Source organism: Dermacentor variabilis, chromosome 6 (genome assembly GCF_050947875.1).
Source record: "Dermacentor variabilis isolate Ectoservices chromosome 6, ASM5094787v1, whole genome shotgun sequence".
In the NCBI taxonomy this organism is placed as follows: Eukaryota; Metazoa; Arthropoda; class Arachnida; order Ixodida; family Ixodidae; genus Dermacentor; species Dermacentor variabilis.
The window spans coordinates 184,330,247-184,355,419 of record NC_134573.1 but is presented as its reverse complement, the minus strand read 5'-3'; the positions used below and the strand labels follow the sequence as shown (position 1 = coordinate 184,355,419).

Sequence of the window (25,173 nt, the reverse complement as noted above, 5' to 3'; positions counted from 1 at the left end):
CGGTATAACCAGAGTAGGCGGGGCCCTCTTTCTTTGCCGGTCACGTGACGTCGACGGAAGCAAGATCCCGCCCGCGATTGTAGAGAACCCATGTAAGGGGCTCCGAAATGTACTTTTACTCACTTCATGCTCTTCTCATTTTCTTTCATCTACCTTCGAATAAACCGTGAAAGTTTCGCACTAGAAATGGTCTCGCCTTTGCTTGGTCGCCATGGTCTACCGGATGCCTGCAGCCCGCCGACAACGCCACGCTACCCAATAATTAACGTCGGTCGAGCTTCGATGGGCAGGCGCAGCTACAACTCAGCAGCAATACGATACGCTACCCTGGAGTACGCAACAGTACAACCACTGGCGAACTCTTATTTCAGAAATCTCGCCCTTTTGTGCACAGATTACTCCACATATTGCAGAATTCCCTCCTTCCCCACCATTGTCACATCCTCTGTGGCGGAAGGAAGTTCGAAGAAAGATTAGCATCGCATATTGCGCGATGTGCAGTGCAGCTACCTTTTAAAAAAAAATAAAGTACTTCTTTTGAGAACTCCCGATTTGTAGCCGGTGTGAGCTTTAAGAGGAAGCCCGGGTTAAGGAGCGACTCGGGCTCAACTCCGATGCAGCCTTTTCAAGTACATGTAAAAGGTAAAAAAGTTTTTTTGAGGCACTCTCTGGGCCAATTTTAATCAAATTTGTTGCATTTAAGAGAGGTCGTTAAATTCTAGTGACTGTTAAAAGTGGAATTTCAATCTAATGTCTGCATTTTGTTAAAAAATTCAAAATATTCGCAAGTTCAGAAGAAATTGACTAACGAAGTTTATAAATTAATAGCTCTGCAGCAAGAACAGATATGGCAGTTCTGTAAACGGCATCCATTAGATCATTCAAAGTGGACAAATTTGATATGTGAATTTGTATCTTACGTGAATTTGTTACGTTGTGTACAAGGATTCCGCAAAAGCTCTGTTTCCATATTACTGAATTGTTTTAGATTAATTTGTAGCATATCAATTTTAGCATATCATATCAGGTGTAGCATCAGATGCAATTCACAGAATTGTGATATCATTTTTCCTTGCTGAGTTACAGAGCTGTAAACTTGATAGTCTTGTTTGCTAAAATTTTTTTCGCCTATGTTTAATATAAAATTGAGGACCTAAATGAAGAATTCAAAGCCAACAGTCACTAGATATGAAGTTTTCTTTTAAATGCAACAAACTTTGTCAAATTTGGTGCCGTGGTTGTCGAGAAACTTGTATTCTTCTTTTACAGGTATTCAGATAGGAGCTTCTGAGCTAAAGCTTCCTCTTAATTAACAAAAATTAACTAGGCAGAATCAACGGTCATTTTTGAATCTATGTAAAGTCTACGTGAAGCGGTTGTATAAATGTTATAAAACTAAAAGCAATTCATGAAATTGTTCGCATTTTAATCTAGTGCAACGCATAATCTTATGCAGTGTTTATGTTTGTTCACCGCAAAGGTCAGAACTTTGTGGTTAGGCAATAGTTCAGACAGCCCTGCTATAAACTCTGCGGCGTGGACTACACGATCAGCTAGTGGTGCGAATAAGAGAGCTATATTATCAAATAGCGCAGAAAGGAAATTACGTCACTTTTCAGTATCTTGCGCTGCTGTGGCATTATAGGCAACAAACATGCCAATGAAGCTGCTAGACGGGCTCACGAAGATGGCGTCCAGGAACCCACGCCACTGTCAGGAAAGGATGCAACAGCAAATCTTCGCATGCTCGATCTTAGTGTAAAACAATCAATGTGGAACACGCCAGGCTTCCAGCGTTGCCCTCTGCAACGTCTGGACCCATCGAACTGGCCCGCATTCTCAACTGGACTATCTAGAACCGGGACAACTGTTTTCCGCCAGCTGTGGCGTAGTGCATCTTTTACAAAGGGTTTAGCACGCCACATCCGAATGACTGACAGTGCTGCCTCTGACCGCTGCGGCAGTGAAGAAATAACCGAATATGTACTCTGTCATTGTCCACGCTACAGCACCCAGACCGTCACTAGCGATAACATAGGTTCTAACATGAACGCTGGTACGCCTCAAGGACGGCCCGCTTTCTTATCAGACGACCTTGGAATGCCGGCTTTAACAGTCCTCAGCCGGAAAGCGACTGAAGACCCTATAGAGAAGTTCCTCCGTTCCTGCGACCAAGCTGAATGATACTGACACTCCGCGTTATTCTTTTATGTTTATGCGTGTGTGTGTGTGTGTGTTCCTCTCTCTCTCTCTCTGCCTGTACATTTACTTTTTATTTTTCTGTCCCCTCTTAATTCTTCCCCAGTGTAGGGTAGCAAACTGGAGGTTTGTCTTCCGGTAACCTAGGCTTTAGAGATACCTATGAGACAACAACAAACTGCCCCCTGCATTACGAGAACCAAAAGACGCCCGCAGCATCCTGCACTCCGTTCCATGCATAGCAGTCAGTGCTATGGGAGCTACGCAAGAAGTTCCGCCAAGAAAAGTTATTACTCCGCGCGTTTCGTCTGTGCTTCGCACAGCATTCCGTCCGTGCCTCGCTGCACGCCAATGGCGTTCGCTCCTGCGAGCATGCTCGTGAGGCTCCTTGCGACGGATTGCAAATAAAGAACCCGAAAAGAACAAAAAAAAATAAAGTTATCTAAAACAACGCAATAGCAGCCGTGTACCACAATGTGTTTCTTTCTAAGGATTAAAACTTGTTTCATTCAATACCGAGACTATATAAAAAAAACATCTGAGCACAATTGCGGTCAAAAAACGTCGAACTATATCCAAGTGCGAACGAAGCCACTGCAAGAAGTCTCTCTAGCCTCCACAGCGTTGACCCCTATGGTGCATGTGTCCCAAAGAGCCGTCACACACCAGATGCGTCAAGCAAGGCACCGCAACGCTGGGCCGCGCGTGGCACCACGCCACGTGCTGATAGACCGGCGGCTCTTGCTCGAGGAACGGATGAGTGGCACGCGACAAGAGGTGACAAAGAAGGGGACGAAGAAGCGAAGCTCGAGTGACATTTTTGTGTTGAGTCTCTTGTGTTGACGGTGCACAGGTTCGGCCAGAATCAATTAGTTTTCTTAGAAACGGCTGTCGTAACTGTTAGTTATATGTTCAGATTTATGCGCAGGTATGGTGCTTTATTATGCAGTAAAGAGGTGGGCCCACTCGCTGTACTTTGCTTAACATTTATATTTATAGGCGTTCGGCTTTCTCCACCCTAAATCCTATTTCTATGTCTCCTGCCGTTCAACCATGGCGACAACTACACATTGCCGAAATTGGCATTGCAATAATTAAGCGCCATTTTAACCCTTCATTAACCCAATAGGTGCTGTTTTCACATATTTTACCATTAGCATTTATGTCTTAAAAGCTTCAGCTCATGATTCCAAAATGTAGTCACCGTAAACGTTCCTATTCGCTCGTAACAATTGAAATGGGGCTATAGAAGAGTATCGTTACGTTAGATTACGTACGGTACTGAAGCGAATACCCGGCTTACTAGATCTTAACAGCTTGTCGCAATAATACCGGTGTTTCCAGGTGTTTCCACTTATAAGTTTATGAGGGAAGGTTCGAAAAATCAGGGTAACGGAGGCAAAACCTTCGTTGCCGAGGGAAACGAGGCCGTTTTCATTTTTGACTGACTCTGTTTGAATACAGTGATGACAGAAGTGAAAATGACCACGTTAAGTAAATACTAGAAAAACGTGTTAGTACTGCACACTTGCCTAATACTAGCCAACAAATAAAGTCCCACAGTACTATATAGTCCCTCACTGCGGTAAGTAATGTTTTGTGGGCGTTCACATTTGCTTGTAGCATTTGCTTGTAGGTCACGGAAGCTAAAAGCGCGGGTTACTGACGTCCTGTAGAATGGTGCCTTGAAGTTCCGACTCCTGAACTTAGTTTTTCTGGCAGCTCAACGGTGTGGGCTGTAAAAATCTGTAGTAATATCTTATGTGTACAGCTGCATGCGACAACAGAACAGTGAACCATGAGATATTACGCCACGATATACCTTTGCCTTTCAAAGTAATTTTATTAGCCATGTGCTTAGTGGCAGCATCAAGAGGTACTTATTCCCAGATTGTGGTATCCATAAGAGCGGCGCCTGATTGGCAGAAAATTTGGCTATTGTCTTCACCGATGATTGGGCGCCAGTCAATACACACGCTTCGAAGGCAGAACACTTGCGAAGGTGGCACCTTGTTTTTGTGACATTGACATTGTTTATGACTATGTGGCGCTTACAGACAGTTCTACATTTTTCAGTCTTTCCTTCACCTACTTTCCCCTTTTCTCTTTCTTTCTTTCACACCTTCACTCTCCTTCCCTGGTACAGGGTAGACAACCGAAGATATCCTCCGCTTAACCTACCCGTCTTTCCTTTGCTTTTATCTCTCTCTCTCCCTTTTCCTTGTGCTTATGTTGTTTATGAACCAATCTGCAGCTGGAAAAATAGGGCACCGAATCGCCTGCGAGTCCACAAACATTAAAAATAAACCCAAGCGCGACTATGTTATTTTAAAGAATAAGCAGATGCGCGAGAGAAATAGAAGAAAAAAGAAACCACAAGGAAAACAACCAAAGGAATAAAACATATAGTTAATCAAGCATACCTTATAATTGCAGGTTAAAAGCGGGCTCAATACGCATGCTATACACGCATTCAGTAAGTGGGCACGAAATATCTGCCACACATGAACATAGAACTTAAGACGTAGCGCGCATTATAAGCACATGCCGCTCATATGGATCTTTACTACCTATATTTGGCCGAAAATACAGCTGTATTGCAGAAGCGAACAACCATGCCGAAGCGACCAATGTCGCAAACAATGCGTGCAAAATGAGCACGACCCCTTTTTAATGAGGATAAAACCAGTAAACCATTTCTCACTTGCTTTGTGGAGTACGTTATCGGACAGGTTGGCGCGCACCGTAAGTGTAGTGTATGGTCGATTGGTGCGTACTTGGAAACTGTTATGTTAGTTTATGGTATGAAATTCCATTTTCGTAACAGAAACTCCATACAAACAATACAGCTTTCCTTGCTATTTGACGTTTCCAACGGCATCGAAATCTAAATGCTCCTCATGATGAGAAATTACGGCATTTGAGACAAGAAAACAGGTCTTTTCCACTTCTCTAATCCGGTCGTCCCCTGTTCTACTTCTATATATGCCTTTCTCCGCGGCCTTGAGATTGCTGCAGACACGTGACTCGTCAGCACTTTGGGGTTGAGCGGAGTGTTTATGTTGCCTGTGTGTGGCCTGTCTCTATGGGCATGTTGGCAGCGATGAACAATGTCTCCTTAAATGTGTAGTTTTGTGCCAGCCAGGTAAAGCATACGCTTAGCATGAACTACAAATCAATATCTTTCTGATAGAGCTCAACTACCCGAGGAAAGACGTTTTCATTAAAATTGCCTCACGTAGAAGCAGCTGCAAAACCAATACCATTTATTTCAATGCGGCAATTCTGACCGGCTTAAAGGCCAAATGGAACGAAATTTCGCTTTCGGCTAAATTGGTTATGAATGAGTAGTGTTTACGAGTAAAGTAATATGGGCAAAGCCGCGGAGCGGCCTGTAAATGGCATCTAAGCAGACCAAGCGTGATCTCGCTGGTCAGCGTCTATGACGTATTTCCCAGCCCGTCGCCCCCAACATTTCTTCTTTCAGTGCTCCGCGGGTAGTCGCGTGCGCCGCCTAATCTCAGAGGTCATGCCCAGCAGCCGCACATTTTAGGTCCTGCGTCACTTCCTGAGAGAAGTAATGGCGACGTAATCTTTTCAGTTCCAGTGCCAAGACTATTTTTGCGAGCTTTTGATGACGCTGCCACTCGTATTACAGATGTAAGATTTTGCAAGGAGACTACCTTACATATCTACACTATATAATGCACAGGCCTCTTTACTCCATCAAAAATTTAATTGCAGTAGGCTTTTAAAATGAAGCACGGTTAGAACTTCGGAAAATTATGTATAAACTTGTTACACGCCGCAGGTAATTACACATCTCTAGATATATTTAAGTGTGTGTGCACATGGCGACATACACGCTGATGTTCTCATTTCTTTGTTTTCATTTCTGAATGGGAGATTTTGCCTGCCAGAAATATCAGAACTGACACCTTGGGTTCCCTCTACGGGCCTAATTTTTGTGTGACGCTCACTGAAACTAAGGGTTTAAGTGGCGGGGTCTAACTGAAGTCTAATAATAAAAGAAAGCACAAGCGCAGTACTATATAGCCAACCATGATTAATCAAATACATCTTCCTTTCCGGCAGTCCTTCTACAGGACAGCTATTTTAATGAATAATTTACTTCGCGCCCATTCCTCTTTTTTTTTTCTGTTTACAGCACCCTTTTCCTGGATGTTATTTCAACTTATTGGCTTACCGTAGTTCAAGTCCTCACATGTTCGAAAAATAACCGTCCGTTGTTTTTTTTTTAAATATACTTCATTCTTCTTTTCCGAGCAACTTCGCTGAAGTCGCCGTTTAGCGAAAGCGATGGGATTACTTGCAATGTTACTTGATTGGTGGCATGTCGCGCCAGCACTTATCCTCAGTCCATTTCGCGAACGGCGGCGACGTCGGCACGTAATATTGATTTCTCACCAGACACTTTCGTTTAACTTGCTATTGGCCTACATGGCCTACAGACATCGTTTGTATGACGGGCTCCGTTGTTACAGAATGCCCACAAACGCCCTTCTCCGGGAGTGTTGCATGGCAGGAAAGAACGCTGAGGCGCCAGACTTTACGAAGCCTTTCTACGAAGTGCTAGCTGTGTAGATTAGAAGCACCGCTTCAACGCTTCTTTGTCTCTTATGTACTTGGTTATGTTGGGTCCATGCATGTGTGTTAAGCGTAGTTTCATATTTGCGTGCAATGGGAAACTACGTGTCGTTCTAGTGAAGTTATTCCCTGCTTACTTCCTCATCAAGACTAGGTTCTTTGGCCATAAGAAATGCGAGATGAAGTTTATTGAGCACATCCGACTAACGCGGGTGCAAAACTTTGGAAAATAAGCGACCCTTGCTCACTTCACCATCGTATATAATTAGCAAAGCATATGCCATATTTATCCGACCCGCCGTGGTGGTATAGTGGCCGTGGTGTTGCGCTGCTAAGCCCGAGGGCTCGTAATCGAATGTCGGCCGCGGCGGCCGTATATTGGTGGGGCCGAAATGCAAGAACGCTGGTCTACCATGCATTGGGTACAAGCTACTTTACAAGTTACAAGTACAAGTTAAAAAATCCAAGTGGTCAAAATTAATCCGAATTCCCCCACTACAGAAAGCCTTATAATCATATTGTGGTTTCGGTACGTAAAGCCACAGAATTTAATTTTTAGCCCTCATCTGAACACGCATGCACGTCGATGTTGCACTCTATTGTATGCCACCGGGGCCACATATTTCTTGAAGCCATTCATCACAATGCCTTATTGTCTGTCCCCCCTAACAGGGACGTACCCAGGATTTTTTTTCGGGGAGGGGAAGGGGCAGGGGCCCAACACAAGGCAACATTTTTTATGCAAATGAGGGGGGGTGCCTTTATTAGTACAAAAGGGAATAATGCCTACCATTCGATTTAAAGACGCGTAAACCCACCAAATAGAAATGAAATGAGGTGTATCTCACAGGTACGCCTGTGAGATACACCTCTCCTTTACTTGGCAAACAAGGAACCACATCAGATGCACTCGCGCAGGAAAGAAGCGCAAGAAGAACACTGCCAAGAACAAGTAAACAAGCGAAAGTGTAAAATAAAGATTTCTAGTAGCGTTTTCTGAATTAGCTCTAGAAGAATTGTATAGGAATTTATATTTGCGGAACAATCACAATTCTTTTGGATCCCTCGTTTGCTGCTCTACCAAATGCCAAAACGGACTCGCATTGTTATTTGGGAAGTTGCGTAACGATGCGTAGCAGCCAGTCCCGTACAACCGCGTAGAGCGCAGGACGCTGCGGTTCGAAACGCAATGCGCCAGCCGCAGAAGGTTAAACAACACCCCCATAAGCAAAGCAGAGAAGTGGCTAGGTCAGTCGGCTCGATTGACAACTGTAGAAGCGTCATTCAATATACGCAGAATGATTCCCGACTTCCGGCACCGTTTTCTCTACTTCGTTTTTAGGTAAAAAGATGTTGATTCATAAATATTTTCACCAGCAACGGTTAAATTTGTTAATTCTCGCCTTTCCTACCGGTTTGGCTGTTGCCTTTGCTCTCTCACTTGGTAGATCTCTTAATTTTTCAATTGATTGCGACTCTTGTTCCCAGCTGCCAATTTTGCGCGAGATGGGCTGTACAATTAGCGAAAAACCAGACAAGGTAACGGTTAACATTCACGTCGCTTATGGGTTTAACGGTTATTGCAGGGTTTGATGATGGCACGTACCCAGGGGGGGGAGGGGGAGGTGACCCCCCCTGGGTACGTGCCTGCCCCCTAACAATCAAGTGATAATGTGGAAACTGAATTTAATTGATTCCTGAGAGCGCACACATCATATGTCCCCGCCCCCTTATGTATTACACGCCGCGTACAAAACTACTGAACGTGCCCCACTCTGTTCACTGCCAGGGCAATCCGAACACAAGGCATCAGAATGAGCTTGCTCCAACATTCATATTACACTAGAGCAAACGTTATCCGCTCTCAGTATCCGGCCACACTACTAAAACGGATGAATTATTGCCCAGAATACTTACAACAAGCAAGTCGAAGGCTCTTAGTCAAGCATGTTAGGAATACGGTGACTCCAGAACAGGTGTAAAATGTGTATTTATCACTTTCCCGCTGACCTTGGGCTTCCGCCAGCCGCACATTGGCGGTTCAACTGTCGTTACTGCGGAAACACCAAAGCTTGCTTTTTTTTCTTCTTCAGTTTTACCAAAGACGACAAAAGCTGAGTGTCTTGTGAAAACTAAGGAGGGTTTGCCGAAACCATGAGATCAACTTGTTTTGTGGTGTCTATATAAAAAAAAATTAAATGTCTATGTAGACACAAGTCCAAAATCAAAGCTGGCAGATGGAATAGCACACTGTGGTATAAAGTTTGTAAACAGGGATAAGGTGCCTCAGAAAGGCTGGCCAACGTTTCGATAGGAGGACCTATCTTCGTCAAAGGCGGACGCAAGGAACTTGTGGCAGCCCAGGTCGAAGAAAGACCAAGGGGCTTTGTAGGCAAGTAGTAGTCGCATATCAGAGGGAGGAGACGATCATTAAAAAGACAGGTGACAGTTTCGTCAGGGATCACCACTCCTGTGGTACGCTTCGTTCTCCGTTGTGTCGCGAAGGATAGTCCGCCTCCGCTTCGAGTTTCTGATGCAGGAGCCGAAATTCACAACAACCTAGAGAAAAAGAGACGTCCGTTTACATAATAACAGGCAATAGTTAGAAAATGGAGCGACTTTGTGATTTGAAGTTACCTACATATTACTATATATACGGGGAACTATTGAGACATCGCTATAATTATGTTAAAAGCAGAAACTGTTCTAAATTTAGCTATGATTCCTGGGTGTTCGAGGGAAAGATAAAGGAAGTTAAACATTCAGTACGTCATTGCGTTATGTAAGCTACATTTGCTGCCTCAGCAATGCTGCTGATATGTCATGGTACTCTTTAAGTTTTTGTTTGCATTTGTGATAACAAAAATAAAAATAAAGCGATAGTTATCACACGTACGTACAAGCTTTATTAAAAAAAAACTACCACCTATAAATCAGCTAAAATATGACCTCACCAAAGATGTGTCTGTAAGCTAAACATCTGGTTTTAGTGAATAAGTAAACAGAAATAAATTCTTTGGTGAGCCTTACATTTCTAGGACCATACAGTATACCCGGAAGATGCTACAGCAATACGATAAACACCCTATATTTAGCTTCGTCAGCCTCTTCCTAGCGTCTCGCATTTCTTTTCCCTGGCCATGGGTGTGTTCGCGGTCACGATCGAGCAGCCTCTTGGAGACCTTGAGTGCTAAATATACTGTGACCACCTGTTTCATGTCGCAGAGTTGAAAATAAAAGTTGTTGCGCTAACACGATCGCTTAAGTTTATGCCTATCAATATGTAAAATAGCTTAAATAATTTGCCATAAATGGTCCTTAACTGTTGCTCTTAAAAGATCGTTCTACTAATGAAACCTGTATCATATAGGCTCATTGTTTCGCTTTCTAGATGCCTTATATTAATTTGATTTCTCACACTATATCCCAGTCAAGAGCAGCTGGAGTCTTCCCATGCAATATCGGTTCCACCGGCTCCATCGCCCAACCTCCGAACATGGGGATAACATACTCACACCGATGGCCAACGCAGCAAGCATGAACAGAGATGCATTCTCGTAGCGTATGTTCTCTGCGGCATATCTGCTCAGCAGTGGTGCCACCGATGACCTGTTGACCGAACAGTCGAGGCGGCAGTTGTGCCACTGCTTTGTAACCCACACTTGAATTCGAGAATAAGTACAGCTTACCCAAGAGTAATCGCACCGAAGAGGAACCCACAAACAGAAGCGTAAGTCCACATACTGTCTGGAAACCCTCGTTCACTTTCATGTGCAGAGTTGCAAAGAGAATAAAATATACTCATTATATTGCCTACGCCAGTACACAAACAATCCTTCCTGCATAATTCCACATGGGCACTGGCTTATGTACATTTGTGTTTTTCTTCGTAATTTTTTTCCATAACCGCTCAGCTGTAGTGGGACCATCTGTCCTGTCTTCCTTCTTCGCTTTGTCCCTCGCTTTAAGTGCTGCCATTTCAGAGACGAACCAATACCAACTCTCCCAGTTTGCTAGCATTCTCTCTGCTTGCGAATTTCGTAAAACGACACACCAATAATCCCAGCCCAAAACTCTAAGTCAAAATTGAAATACGTGAGAAAATCACGGGAGAGTGTTCGATGGCTGAAGTTAAAGATAAAAGCGAGCGGCTAAAATATTTCATAAATGTACATAGTAGGTGGTGTCCGAACCACGCCGAGAGGCTTCCGATTTCATCACGCAATGTACGCCTATGGTGTGCAGAATGAAAACTATACTGGGTGTCCCACGTAACTTAAGTCGAACATTAAGAATGTGCAGATGCCACGTAGCTGGACAGAACGAAGGAATGCTCTGCCTAATTAGCTAATTAGTCTAATTAATTATTCAGATTCTGAAATATTATATTTAGATGATAAGTGTCAATGAGAAAATTGAAGAGCCACATGAAAAACTCCAGGATCAGCTTTCTGCTGCTCGATACGTCTACATACAAGTGCTTTACTGAGCGTGAAAGAATCCCGCAAATACACGCAAAATTGTCGCGCGACTGGCCGCTCGAGGCGTTTTGCATGAACTTGTATTCGCGGGCTTGTATAGCTTCCTGTATAGCCGGAGCGTCTGTTCTTTATGAGTTGGCGCGTTCATTGTAGTAAAGTGTATGAGGAAGTGATGCACAAACGTCGGTGAAATTACGACCTCCCGTGAAGAGAGAGAGACTACGAGTGTGGCCTATAAGACTAACCGGCTGTATTGTTTGTGTTGGATATGCTCTTGTCCCGTGCGGCGGTTTCTTCTCTTGTCCCTCTTGAAACCGCGCTTAGCAGTATTCATTTATTGTCTTCACAATGCACAGTGTATGGCATATTCTTAAATGTAATCTTAGCCTGTTGGCGCGAACTCAGAGGTGTGCAGCGTTTTTCACGTGGCCCTACATAAGCGCAGAAAAATAAATAAATGATGTAATGAATTAAACGGAAAATGAATAAACAACGTACACAGGATAAAATGAATAAAACGAAAATGAATAACACAGAAAAAGCCAATGAATGAATGCCTTCGACAACTAAATAAGACGCTGTATTAGACGACACCTTCCGACTGGTATTAACCTTTTTCATTACTTTCATAAGCATACAAGCATACATACTTATGAATGCTTCAGCGCAGTGCCAGACGGGGACAAGCAAGCGGACCGACGCACAAGTGCTTGCGTGGGCTCACTTATCTGCCCCTGTCTGTGGCTGTGCTAAGTCACTCCAGAGTTAACGCACTCGTTTCTGTAGTTGCCTGGAAGCGTGTTGAGTGATTGAATGAATGAACAAATTCACGAGAACAGAACCTGCCACATGAGAACTAAGAATAATGGCTGCCAGCTAGAAAACTCGCTAATGAAATAATTGCTCCATTAAATGGTTGTGGCAAAAAATAAGTAACATAAAATATTCACTTGTATAAGCCGATGTACACGTATATAACTACAACGTTGAACTGTCTTACATGGCTTTCTTGAGTGCAAGGCTGTAGCTGGCCACGACCACAGCAGCAGCACCAAAACCTATCATGGCTTGGGTGAGGTATACGATCCACAGATATCTGTAGAAAGGAGTCAAAAAAGGTATTTATGGCGTAAATAACAGTAAAAATGAAACGAAATGATACAGATCGCGAGAGTCATTACAAATTAAGACTGTGAAGAGTAATCTGTAATACTGAACGCTTTTTTTATCATACAAGAAATTAAGCGTTCAATAAATTTGCTGTAAGTAAAGTTGCTCGTTACTATCTCGCACTTGATGAATCAAACATTTTTGTTGCCTGTTCCGGCACGCAAGCAAGTGCAGACCCTATATAGGCCCGTCCACGTTTGAGGTTCGCGCCGCGGAGTAGTGCCGCGGATACGCGAACATTGAGTGCGCCCTATCGGCATTCGCGGAATTCATGGTTTGCCGCCACACTCGACTCTCTGTAGGTCTAAGAGATGGAGCTGCTGACGCCAAAAAAAAAAACTGACCCGAACGGGTTCGTTTTATTTGTTGTAAAGTTGAAAATTGTTCTGGATAGTAGCGCCACAATTCCCATTCCAAGTAATATGCTCGTCCTTTAGTCATTTTTTCTGCAAAAAGAATCATTCATCGTTAAAGACGAATTCGACGGCTTAAAGTGAAACATTGAAGAGACATGACAGAGCCCGATCGAGTAACAGACAAATGTTCTGACAAAGTGTCAGAAGACATTATTTCATCAGAACGACAAAAATGACACGCAGGAATACACTCAACTGAGAAAACATAGTAAAAACCAAGTTAAAACAAGTAGTCTATTGCTGATAGACGGTATAATGCAGTGTTGATAGGGTAATATTTCGATGCTTACGATAGTGCTCAGCCGATACACAGACGTTGCACAGAACACACTATACGTCTTGGAATGGAGGTAGGAGAGGGAAATTTCTTGGAGTGTAAATGCTTACCAGAGTTACATACAGCTTTTAAAGGTATCTTCATCTATTAATAAGAGTACATAAACCGTGGATTTCACAATAAATTTGAGTTACCGTATACGTTCGATTATAGGCCGCTCATGAACGTGTCGGTCCACTTGCGCGTTCAAGCCACATTCCGATGAGCAAAAAAGTTTAAAAAACGTATGTGAAGATCTGTATTCCAGTGAACGAAAGCTAGAATGAAGAAATGGCCAAAGCAGAGGAGGAGGAAAGCATCCAGGCGGCTCAGTGCTTCACGGCATAACACAACGAAAGAAAAGTGTTTGGGCTCATAGCAGAATGCGTATCCCTATGCCGTAGTTACAGAAGGGCGATTCAACGAACCCAGATGCAAGGGCTTGAATTCAGTAGGGAGACACGTTATCCATCAAATAACTGCACCCGATAGAAAAGCAATACCAAGAGATTGAAATGTTGGGCCAGTCAGTCAGAAGTGGTTTGTTTTCAAAACATGGGGGCCCATAGGAAGTGCAGAAGCTCGTGTCCTGAATCCCAGTAGCAGGTATCCACAGAGTAGTGCCATTCGAGAAACACAGCGATTTCATATAAGTCAAAAACTCGCGTTAATTCATATTAAGTAAAATTTCCCTTCTAGACACGAAAAGGTAACTGGGCCACTCAAAATGAGAAATGGCATCCTTGATGTGTTTATCGTATTCAACATACACGTCCATGTCGTTATCTCTTAAACAGTTGCTGGATAACGACGAATGCGGTGTACGTATTGCAATAATACCAGATGCATCTAATGCAACAGCATCGCCGGTTCCAGAATCTTGTAACGCTACGCCCTACACAAATAGACTACATAAATTTGTGTTCGTAGGTGTATTTTTTGTAGTTTATTTTTATTTTTTGCTGTACTTTGAGGAAGAGGATGGTTGCAAAAGAAGTAAGGACAAATGCTACTGTTTCCGTCTACTTTTCTAGTGACACGGCAGTTCCAAATACGCATACGCCCGTACGCCCGGAAAAACTTCACTGTGCACAACCTCTGAAAGAATTACTAAACTACCAGTCCCACGCTAGTCTCCTAGTCGCAAACACTCTTGATTACGCTGTAGGTGCATATAATTTTGAATTTTTTCTCGAATAATATTGTGTGGTCTCTGTGAAAAAATATGCATACACAGTTAGCTGAAGTTGGAGCGGAGACTCACGGCTGAATCGGCAGGAACGGAGCGGGACCCACGAATAGGAACGCCCCGGCCATTATCATAAATCCGAGCAGCACCGAAACATCCTCTTGTTCCTGCAGGAAGCCATGATATACTTCTGTTTCCACGAAGGGAAGCCGCGAAATATTTTTTTTCACCGCCACCTCTAAAATGGAAACAATGAGAGAACCAAGCGAACTAAGACAAAAAATGATAGTCGTGAGAACAAAAAACGTTAACCTTACAACTTGCGCCTAAAGCGCTTTTGCTCTATATATATGGCAAACTGCCTGCAATTATGCATCACTGTGGCACTGCTCGTGATGATCTAGCAATCCTTAACGCTTCAGCTTCCGAGCTGTGCTTGGTATGTATTTATTTTGCATCCTCCTTCGATGGGCACTACTCCAATATGCAATGGTTCGAGATTATCGCATGTATATATGGCGTACATATACATTATAACAGAAAAACTGCAGCATCGAAATCGAATGCTATTTCCAAAGGCAGCCATGGTGATGGTGGTTCCCACATAGTAGAGCCGTATGTGGTACGAGGATAGCAACAGGGTGGACGCCAACGTTAGTTCGGATTCATATTTTCATGTAGCTGAAGCTAATCTGTCATAGCATGTATACCATACGTCACAGTCAAGCATCAACTTTGAGATCACACTTATTTGCTGCATTCAGCCTTCCATCAAGCAAAAAAAAAAAATGGTAAACAACATTCCCGTGGTGACAGCAGAAGCTAAAGTAACAACGCAATATTAAGCCGAAAAAATTTAAGACATAGAAGGAAATGCATGATGTGGAATGTTATCCTCCAATCAAAATATGTGTACACCTTTCCGATGCTGAATTTAAACTCTGGCGTTCTACGTACCGAAACGAAGATTTGATTGCGATCTGCATCTTAGTGGGGGACTCCGGAAATTTAGACCGCCTGGGGAGCTATTAACTCTGCCCAGCTAGAAGAATAAAACCGGCTGAAGGGCTCACGACAGGCAGTGAAAGAAACCAGGGAGACATAGCGCACTGCTTAGTTAGAAAAAAGAATTAACTGATTTCTTTGGCTTTACGCGCCAAAATCACGATTTGATTTTGCCGCACGCCGTGGTGGAGGACTCCGGATTAATTTTGACCACCAGGGGGAGCTTTAAGGTCCCTCCGACGCGCGGGACACGGGCGTTCTTGCACATCGCCTCATCGAAACGCCGCCGGTGCCGCCGGGTTGTGATACCGCGACATCGTGCTTAGCAGCGCAGCCACATAACCAATAAGCCACCACGGCGAGTAGAAGCGCCTGAATGTGGCGCCACCTCTCCAGCTAACGCAAAATCGGCGTCACGGAACTCAAGGGGCCGCTGGCGCTCAGCGCTCAATGCCAAAAGATGACAACTTAGAGTATATTCTGTTGTATCTGCCTTTTGAACGTCGCTATTGCAAATAACCAATAAAGCTTCCGAGTGATAGAAGTTACAGCTTGAGTGGTATTGTGAACAAACATTATGAAGAACTCAGAAGCAACATTTTTTGTATCTTGTTTGCGCAGTAACTAGTCTATGTAACGCGGTTCTGTACGAAGGGTTGGGGGCCAAAGCCTGCATTAGTTCACGCTTAGACTGACTGCCCCGACAATCTCGCTGTGTTGGCGCAAAGTTTCCCACATTTTCTCGTCTGAGGGCACGGAAGACGACGCTATCATTGGCTCAAGATCACTTGAACGTTACGGACCACCGAAGCTGAAAGGATTTCGTGCATAAAAAATGCCAGATAGAAACAAGTGCTGTTAGATGGAGTAGCTCGTTGCTAGATTTATCAAACATGTTATTAACGCAATGCAGACCCGGAGACAAATACTATAAGCAGTCCCCACATACGGTATACTACGAAATGTGTAGTCAAGATTTTGTGGTTTTGTGTATACTCTATGTCCCATTCGATTTTGCGTTGGGATCGTGTTAAGCAAATCAAGGGCAGCTTAAAAAATTTACACACATAACGGTGGAAGGAATGTTTAAAGACTTAAATATACCCCTTATATTGGTGAAATTATTCCTCCCTTTGCTTTGAGCCACTTAATTAAGATAGAACTCAACACACGGCAGCAGTTCTTGCTTACCATTGCTGAAATTGCTATCGCTCCCACAGGTGAGCCACTTAGTTTCTAGAAGCTGTCCACCCAGTAGTCTTGAATCGACACTGCGCTTTCGCATTTTTGAACGCATTTTGCAGGCATAGAAGCCGATACTGTGCTCTGGAATAATTGAGCTACCGCATTTAACGTCGCAACACTGTTGCTGTGTCAGACGCCATCAAGTGGGGAAGGGGGCTCGGGGATAATTCTGACTACCTGTACTTCTTAAAACCTACCCCGAGAGTTGGCTTATTTTACGACGTGCGCCTGCTGGAACACGGTCACGATGGCCAGGAATAAAAGGTTGCAAACCAACCTCCTTCAGCAGCAGAGAATCATAGCCGCTGAGGCACCGCGACAGGTGAATTGTCATGAATATAGACCGCGCCATGCACATCAATGGCAATTGTGGCGCTGTGTGTAATCAATAATTTGGAACAAACCATATTTTTTCCCACATATGTGCCGCCATGCATACAGCAGGTGTAACAAATCTTACCATCTTGTATGTGAAGAAGTATCCCCAGAAGAGAGCTCCGAGTGAATAAGAGATGTAGAGAGCAGAGAACACAGCAGCCACTTCTATGTCGGGAAGCCGGAACTGTTAAAACACAAAGTACGGGTTCAAGAAAAAGACAAGTACGAAAGGCAATAAGGCTAGCATGTAGCACCATTAGTACAAATGAGGTACAGATATCGCTCAGAACAAGGGCGGGTGCCTATCGTGTCATACAAAGGGAGCGTAAATTATAAGGCGATGACTCAACCACTCCGAGATATGGACTATCAATAACCTTTCTTTCTCTGTTACTAGGTTTTGCCGTTTGCATTAGGGAGGAGGCCACGGAGGAAACGGCAAACCACGTCTGCATTGCGTGTTTCTCTTTTCCGGCTCTACTTGGCAATGCGCAGCTCGTCAGCTTCGTTAGGTAAAGCGTACGTGCACTCATGTGCTTTTTTCTCTATAAAGCTATAAGCACGAACTAAAGAAACCAAATCATTTGATGTAAAACGCACGCAATATTACGGAGTTTAGTCAGTCAAATGCATTAAAAGAACCTTCAGTAAGTGATCTTTATTAGTATCATATAGGCGAAATGTGCTGAATGAAGTTTTTTGAATAGCGTTTGTTGCACGCGCTAGTAAAGCATTCAATAAAAAAGCGTCCGCTGCTCATCCGAGCAGGGCATCCACAATATGTTCTACGCCTTAACATGTGGTACAGTCAATATTTTTAACGAAGGGCCTATCAAACGCGACCACGAAGATTGGGGTAAACTTTATAATAAGGGCATACCTCCCCTTCCTTGAGGTGGAATTCCAAGGTGCCGTCGTGGAAGCCGAGGGCCGATATGGCGATTGCGACATTTGCAACGCTGATAAACATTGGAGCGTTGGACAAGAGGCGGATGGCACTTTGGTCTGGTTGGTCTATCGGAATTTTAATTGCTTGAAAGAAAGGAAAAAAGCTGCGTTTATTGCACAGGTTTTACGCTTACGTCCAATGGAAATTATTTTGAAGATGCACCTTGAGAAATCTGAAGAACACCGTGTTAGCGAAGCCACGAGTAAAACTCTTAGTGAAAGATATTATTATTCTCTCGAGGAATAAAGGAACTATAGGCTTACATTTGGCGGGAGACCGTAGCAGTATAAACGGCGCAACCAGAAACATAAAGCCACCAGAAATGAAGAACGGTATACCATCTGGCCACCACTGAAACGGGACAGCTTTCGTCAAGTCGTAGAGGTGAAGAATAAAATAAGAGCACATATCAGAAGCTATGCGTACCTCAATGAGAGCAGTTCCAACAAGGAAGCCCACTGTGTTAGATATTCCGTACACACACTCCATAGAAGACTAAAAAAAAGAAATTAATTAGGCTAACGTCAACTACGCATTTCTTTCATTCATTCGCAAGTGCCTTTGCAAACCGAATATTCTTACGAATAACGTGGCATTTCAGCAGCCATAACGACAGGGCGTGGCCCGGGCATGCTACATACTGTACAAATGAGATTGAACAGAACACTTGCACAATACTACAATGCTTGTCAATTAATATCATTCCGTTCACATTGGTGCATTCCCCAAATGCCCGACCATGCTGATAACGCAGACCCGCCTTGGCGGCGCAGTGGCTCTGGCGTTGCGCTGCTAAGCACGAGGGCGCGGACTCAAATCCCGGCCGCGGCGGCCGCGTTTCGATCGCGGCGAACAACAACAACAAAAAAAGCGCCCGTGAATCGCGCATTCGGTGCACGTTAAAGGAACCCCAGGTGGTCGAAACTATTGCGGAGTCCCCCATCACGGCGTGTCTTATAGTTACATCGTGGTTTTGTCACGTGAAACAGCAGAATATGTTATAATAAGTGCAGCAAGGCACCTGTCCAGTGAATACCGACGGGCGAAAGGAATATACTCGTAACGGAAGTGGCACTATTCCAACTTTTATACACACAACACCGTCAGTTATTATAAAGCTCCTACAAAATAAAATATCTGACTAGGACAACACGTAACAATTGTTTTAAGAAAATCTTCCCAGGTGATCCGCCAAAAAAGCTTTGGTAAGCATCTTAAACGTCCTTGAGAGAACGTGGGTGTGCAACTGTGTCCATGATTTCCCATAAAAATGGCAAAATGAACTACTTATTGGTACCGAATTGCGGAGGACGTTGTCAGAGAACAACATTATCTGACAAAGCAAGACTCGAATGGCTTTGTAAGCCCAACACTCCATGCGGCGTAAGCTAGAATGAAGCCTTATACCGGGAAGGTGTCCACACAGGCGTATGCGTACAACGCGTGCGACTTGATGCCTTTTATGTGTTCGCACAAGTCTTTGCCTGGATGGAAACATGTGGCAAGAGCACCTTCGTGTTTTCTACTTTCGAATAGCCAAATTTATGGTGACTTCCATGCAAATTTCTTTTTAATTTACATGTACATTACTAACAAAATCAGTAAACGAGTAGCCCTCTTTACACCGAAAGATCATAAAACTTTGGCTTCTTCTGTCTTCTATAGCACTGAGGTCAGATTGGGCAATACATGACTGAAAGAGGTAGTCAATATTACACTTCCGTTAATACGCCTAGTACCTTAATCTTGAGTTTTCATCGCGAGTCCTATAGAGGCGCCCTCTGCTAACATAATATAGTTAAGAGTAACATTAAGTAAAGCGTTGCCAGTGGTTTTTTATCTGCTTTCCGGTATTTATGAAACTCGCTTGTTTGCCACAATGTACAAGAAAAACTGACAGTATGACTGCAGATAAAAGGCTACAGGATTCACGAGCCCACAGCCCCTAAGTAAATACATTTTTGGCGGACACAATTCTCGCAAATGCAGCAGACAGAAGACGTAAACTATATCATTAACAAAAAAACAAAGGCCAATAGGCAAATTATAACATCTCGTGTGAGAACAACATGGTAATTATTATTATTTGTTTATAACACATATACACATATACAGAGGTAACAAGAAAGGGAAAGCGAGTATGCAACAGTGAAGAAGAAGTATACATTTCATGTAGCTCGTCAAACTAGCAACCCAAATAACAACGTTCCTGGTATGATAGTTGTTAAGGAGCGAAGGGAATGTAAAGCGCAGACACCGTTTGCTTGAATTCAATCGAGGTGTACGTGAAACTCAAAGCTCACCATGTCTCCGACATGAATTCAATAAGGCAGCCATTTATTTAGTATATACTATGCGTGAACCTGTATGCACTAGTGAAAATAAACACTTATTACACAGCTCCGCGAACTATTCTAGAAGCATTGATGGACTCCTGGAATCAAAATGTGATGTTAAGATTGCCTCTAAAAAACAAGTGGTGCAGGCTAGACTCACTAACAATTATTATACCACAGCTCCGCTGGCTCCTAAAGGTGGCGGCTGCATAAAGCGTCACCACAAAAAATGCATAGAAGAAACCGAACACTGTTCCGATTGTCACAGTAGTGCCCACAAATGAGCTGCCTTCGCCGATCCAATACGTAGACCTACAAAAAAGGAAAAAGAAAATATTGTTGCTGTAAGAATCATCGAGTAAATCCCAATTACTTAGCAATTCATTTTTTAGATTTGAGTGCGTATTTGTAGCGGAAAATTGTTGCAGAAATGAGAGCGAGACAGAAATAAAAGAACCAGCAGGCGGAGGTTACTCTGGCTTCACCTAGTTTGCAGGAGTGCGCTGTTGGAGAAACAGGCGAGATGAAGAAAAAGGGACAGTAAGAAGTATAGGGATAGAAAGAAACAATAAATTCCAAGTCTCTGCATGCTTTGGCGCGATATCGACTTGCAAAGTTAACAGCGGTTAGATTTCGAGCGACAGTGCAATACTAATGTTTTCAGAGTATACCACGCTTTCGGATTACACCCCCCCCCCCCCCCCTACTCCTGCTAATGGTTCTGATGCCATCGTGATGCCCTTGCTTAAATTTTGTACTGTCACTTCCCTGGCCAAAGTGATTTTTATGAGGGATATACTACTTTCCACTATCTATAAAAATTATTTTCAAAATTATGTTTAGGTAGCATTCGAAAAAATCAACATTGAGTGAACATCCCGAAATTAGGCTACGTTCAATGCGCTAGTGCAGCAATATTGCGTTAAATTAGGCGCCAGTTTTCATACGTTACATCGGTAATAAAGCTTGCAGTAGCATGCCTTACCCGTAAAATGATACGCATACAATCATGCCAATGAATGCAACAATCAGAGTGGTTTGAGGTGTGAGGCGCTGAACCTGCAAAGTTATAAACATGAATGCATTTATGACGCACAGACAACATAAAGTTACATTTTAATCCCATTAAGTATTTAACTTACCAGTGCCGTATTAAGAAGGCTACCAAGAAGCATGGACGCTCTTGTGCTGGCATACATGATGTTGAACTGCCAATGCTCTGCTCGTTTTTCCGCCGCCTGAAAATGACCCTAAGATGCACCGATTGTACACACACCACATGACAGCCACAAAACTTCAGTAAAGATTATTTGTGGCAGGCGACGCCCCAACCCAGGAAAATTTCTAAGACTAAAAGCTTCCCCTTGCAGCCATGTGTTGTGGCGTCAACTTACACTGCGACCAGTAAACGGAAGCAATACACGGAATAGTGTTTTACGCGACAACGTTTCAGGCGAACGACCATGACTTATCCATAATGATATAGAAGGAGACAATCACGAAGTGATCATCGAGGCCGTGACAAATTATGCCATCGTATAGCAAAACCACAGCGTATCGAGAAGCGACCGACTAAATATTTCACTAAGTTTGGTGTGTTACCCACTATACACTTTGATTTTCGCGCAGGTATTTCGCCAGATTTCGCACTACTCTCTTTTACTGAATATATTAAGCACGCCCTAGACTTGGAAGGTTTTTCCGGTGCCCGGTTCATTGAGCTCTCCAAGGCTTTTGATTCTATATTTCATTATATACCCTTAGCTAAACGTAATTTGAGTGGTAGGTAGCGCGCATGAACTATTTTCAAGCTACGTATCGAAGAGTTAGCAAGTTGTTTGTGTTTCTAACATTCTTTCCACGTTTAAATCCACTGACAAAGGTGTCTCCAAGTTCCATACTCAGCCCCCTTTTATTCCTAATTTATATTAATGACCTGACTGTAAACGTAACATACATGTAGTCAAGCTTTCTTCTATGGAGATGATGCAGCGATAGTTACAAGTGACAGGTCCACTGATACGTTAACAAGCAAGCTGACCACTGACATCACGAATATTCACAACTGGTGCAAAGGTAATGGTTTAATAATTAATGCTAAGGAAACACAGTTCGTTGTCTTCCACTCGAGTAAGAACCCTCTTTCATCTACTCCTGTCATTAATATCATCTAGCACTACCTCCTTAGTACCCCTCAGTGCACCTTTCTAGGAGTTGTTCTTGACGCCCATCTGAAGTATTCCCATTGCATTCCTTAAATAAGGAAGAGGACAGCCCACGGTCTAAGAATATTAAGTAAAACACGACCATTCTTCAATTTACCTACTTCATTTAAGATGTACTACGCCTTAATGCACAGTCATGTTGCGTGCTGTATCAAGTCACGGGCAAGTACCCATCCATCTCGCATTTACACTTACACTCCAACGCCTTCAAAGCCAAGTCATTCGTAAATTAACATTCAGCCAACCATTCACCAGCGCATCTTCCTTAACTCAACAGCACGGGGTATTATCAGGGTACAATTCGTTCAAATATAAATTGGGAATTCTTGTTTTCAGGTCTCCAAACGGTATGATAGCAGCCGATATATTGCAAAAATCGCAGCTGTTCAACACTTACCCGACTAGGATTGCCTCGAACAACAATTTTTACTACCATGTGCCCCCAATAACTATAGCAAACATACTGTTACTTTTGCGGCTGTTCAGTTTTGAATACGATACCATTAAGTACTAAGCAATTGGTACCTTTATGAGCGCTTCAGAAAGAGCTTTTTTAATTTATTATTTTCTCTTAAACGTTGTGTAACTAATCTGCCCTGCTGTATTGTTGTCATTTTTTTTCCTTTTAATGTTTGTGTGCCTTTACATTATTGCCTGTGCTTATATTCTTATGGTGTATATTACTCATGTATATTTGCTGTGTTCCCATTGTTACAACTAATTGCATATTGTTAGTTTGTTGCCATTTTTGTATTTATCTGTACTTAATTTCTCTACAGGATGTCCCATTTCAGCCGTTGGCGATGGGGCCTCTTCCTGAATAGTCACCCCAATACGTTTATTTCATTTCAAATAAAGATCCCCCCCCCTATTAAAAAAAAAGATTCGTATTAACGCTCAATTTTTCACTGATTCAGTTCCTATTTAGATATAGATAAGGTCCACCGCTCTCGACATTTCTATCTCGTAGAAAAATTGCCGGGCGAGTTAGTACATGTTTATAATAAAAAGATGAGCCCAAAATATTACAAATAGAAGCAGCATTGATTTTGTGTTTTTTTCTTCACTTTCATGCTATTTTGGGGCCCTATAACGTAAAACTATTCCAACATGTTTTACGGTCACCAGCAGTATTGTCTGAACAGACCAAACAAACGCTCTCCTCGTTTCTAGGAGGTCACTTTTGTTTGCTTTAAAAACTTTAAAAACGAATAACATTGCCTACACTGAGCAGCTTGTGTTATCTAATTGGCTGACAAGAGGCGAGGAGCACGCTCAAGGGGAGAGGGATTCGATGGGGCCGAGCCAGTGCACTGAACATCGATAACCGCATGAAGAGGGTGGTGCCGGCGTCTGCGATTGATCCGCTTTGCCTTACTTGGCTTGAGGTGGCCGGTCGAAAATCGCGGCGACATGCAATGAAAGGTTAAGAATGCCGCTAAAACGAATCGCCAGCTAAGAAGAGTTGGCAGAGTGAGGTCGTAAACGCGCCAAAAGTGTTTGAAAACGTTACAGAGCCACGCAAAAAGGTTTATTGTACGCAAATAAACCCATGCTCTCCGGCAGGTGCGAGTAGCCACTGCCTGAGCGATCGGCAGCAGCCATCTTTTATTCCTTTCGGAACGGGTCAGCCTGCAGCTATTCAGAAAAAAATTGAGTTTTGTTCGGCATATTATTGCATCTTTAACGCGTGCACGTCACTTTGACGCGGTGAGTTTTTGCGGTTTTGTGACGTCGCGTGACAAGCAGGTGAAGTGGGTACAGCCCGAAAACTTTTGACCAATAGCCGAGGACTAATGGCGAAAAGGCGTCGAATCGCAAATAACCATATTTTTCTTTTGTTCGGTCAAATCATGCATAATCAGTGGGTATGCCTAACATCAGATGGGGAGCTATCGCTTTTTTCGTGACATCGTGTGACAGACTAGCGAAGGGGGGTTGGTTCAAAAAAGTTTTTACCGATCGCGAAGGGCTGATTGCAGAGTCGGAATAGAAAAGTTTGGAATAGCTTTACGTTATAGCGCCCCTGGGCTTGTTTTTTCGTCTTAACAACGCTTCGGTCTCCATCACGACCAACATGTGTGCCGTACACTTTTCGTTTACAGCGACACATCAACTTTCTGTGTGACAGACATTATAAAGGTAGAGGTTGTACACCTACCAGATGCGGTATGTAGGGAGAAATAAAGGCGAGTGAAAAGCAAGCGGTGCCATACAATGCCAGAATAGGGAACCTTCTCAGCACTCGACTCCGCGCCGGTGGTTTTGTGTCTTCCCGTTCCTGGGTTCGAAGCTCCGTGATTTTCTCCGAAAGCACGACTTCTTCGGGCATGGTGTCTGCGTCATTCTCGCTGAGCGGAGCCACAGCCGTCATCTCAACTGTTCTCGTCCGAGAGCGTTGAATGCTGTGCATTTCGAGACACTGGTGGCAAAAGCAGAAACTTCACTCAGCGTCGAACACACTTTCATCGATGTGGAAGAACATTCATGGAGAATATACACAATACGAATACTAATTTGAGCAGGTTGTTGCATACTTGGGCACTTCGAAAAAATAAAAGCGAAGATGTGCTATAACAGGACATAAAGGAGACGACACACATGAGCGCTCTCAAGTATAATGTTTATAGTGGTGAAAACAAATATATCGAGTGTG

The 25,173-nt window shown here is 43.4% G+C and overlaps 1 protein-coding gene across 2 annotated transcripts; it reads right to left on the bottom strand.

Moving 5' to 3' along the window:
* Positions 1 to 8,769: 8,769 nt before the first annotated feature.
* On the bottom strand, positions 8,770 to 24,934 carry LOC142585937 (MFS-type transporter SLC18B1-like). Of its 2 annotated transcripts, XM_075697060.1 has the most exons (13): positions 24,679 to 24,934; positions 21,435 to 21,530; positions 21,278 to 21,351; positions 20,457 to 20,604; positions 18,383 to 18,451; positions 18,220 to 18,307; positions 17,888 to 18,039; positions 17,090 to 17,191; positions 14,455 to 14,546; positions 12,289 to 12,384; positions 10,497 to 10,571; positions 10,323 to 10,416; positions 8,770 to 9,366 (listed from the first exon to the last, which is right to left on the bottom strand). In XM_075697060.1, the coding sequence occupies exons 1-13, from the start codon at positions 24,928 to 24,930 to the stop codon at positions 9,262 to 9,264; spliced, it is 1,443 nt and encodes a 480-aa protein (XP_075553175.1). In that variant the 5' UTR covers positions 24,931 to 24,934; the 3' UTR covers positions 8,770 to 9,261. The 2 variants fall into 2 exon arrangements, with proteins under 2 accessions (XP_075553175.1, XP_075553176.1); XM_075697061.1 differs by lacking the exons at positions 10,323 to 10,416; positions 10,497 to 10,571 and having other exon boundaries at positions 9,249 to 9,366.
* Positions 24,935 to 25,173: the final 239 nt, after the last annotated feature.

What these genes read in the sequence shown, in the direction of transcription:
- LOC142585937 (XM_075697060.1), bottom strand. Translation starts at nt 24,930, where the DNA reads ATGCACAGCATTCAACGCTCTCGGACGAGAACAGTTGAGATGACGGCT. An exon ending in GGAGCTGTGGTATAATAATT is followed by an intron (nt 18,452 to 20,456) that starts GTTAGTGAGTCT and finishes TCTTTTTTTTAG; the next exon opens with TCTTCTATGGAGTGTGTGTA. An exon ending in CCGTTCCTGCCGATTCAGCC is followed by an intron (nt 12,385 to 14,454) that starts GTGAGTCTCCGC and finishes TCCTTTCTACAG; the next exon opens with ATATCTGTGGATCGTATACC.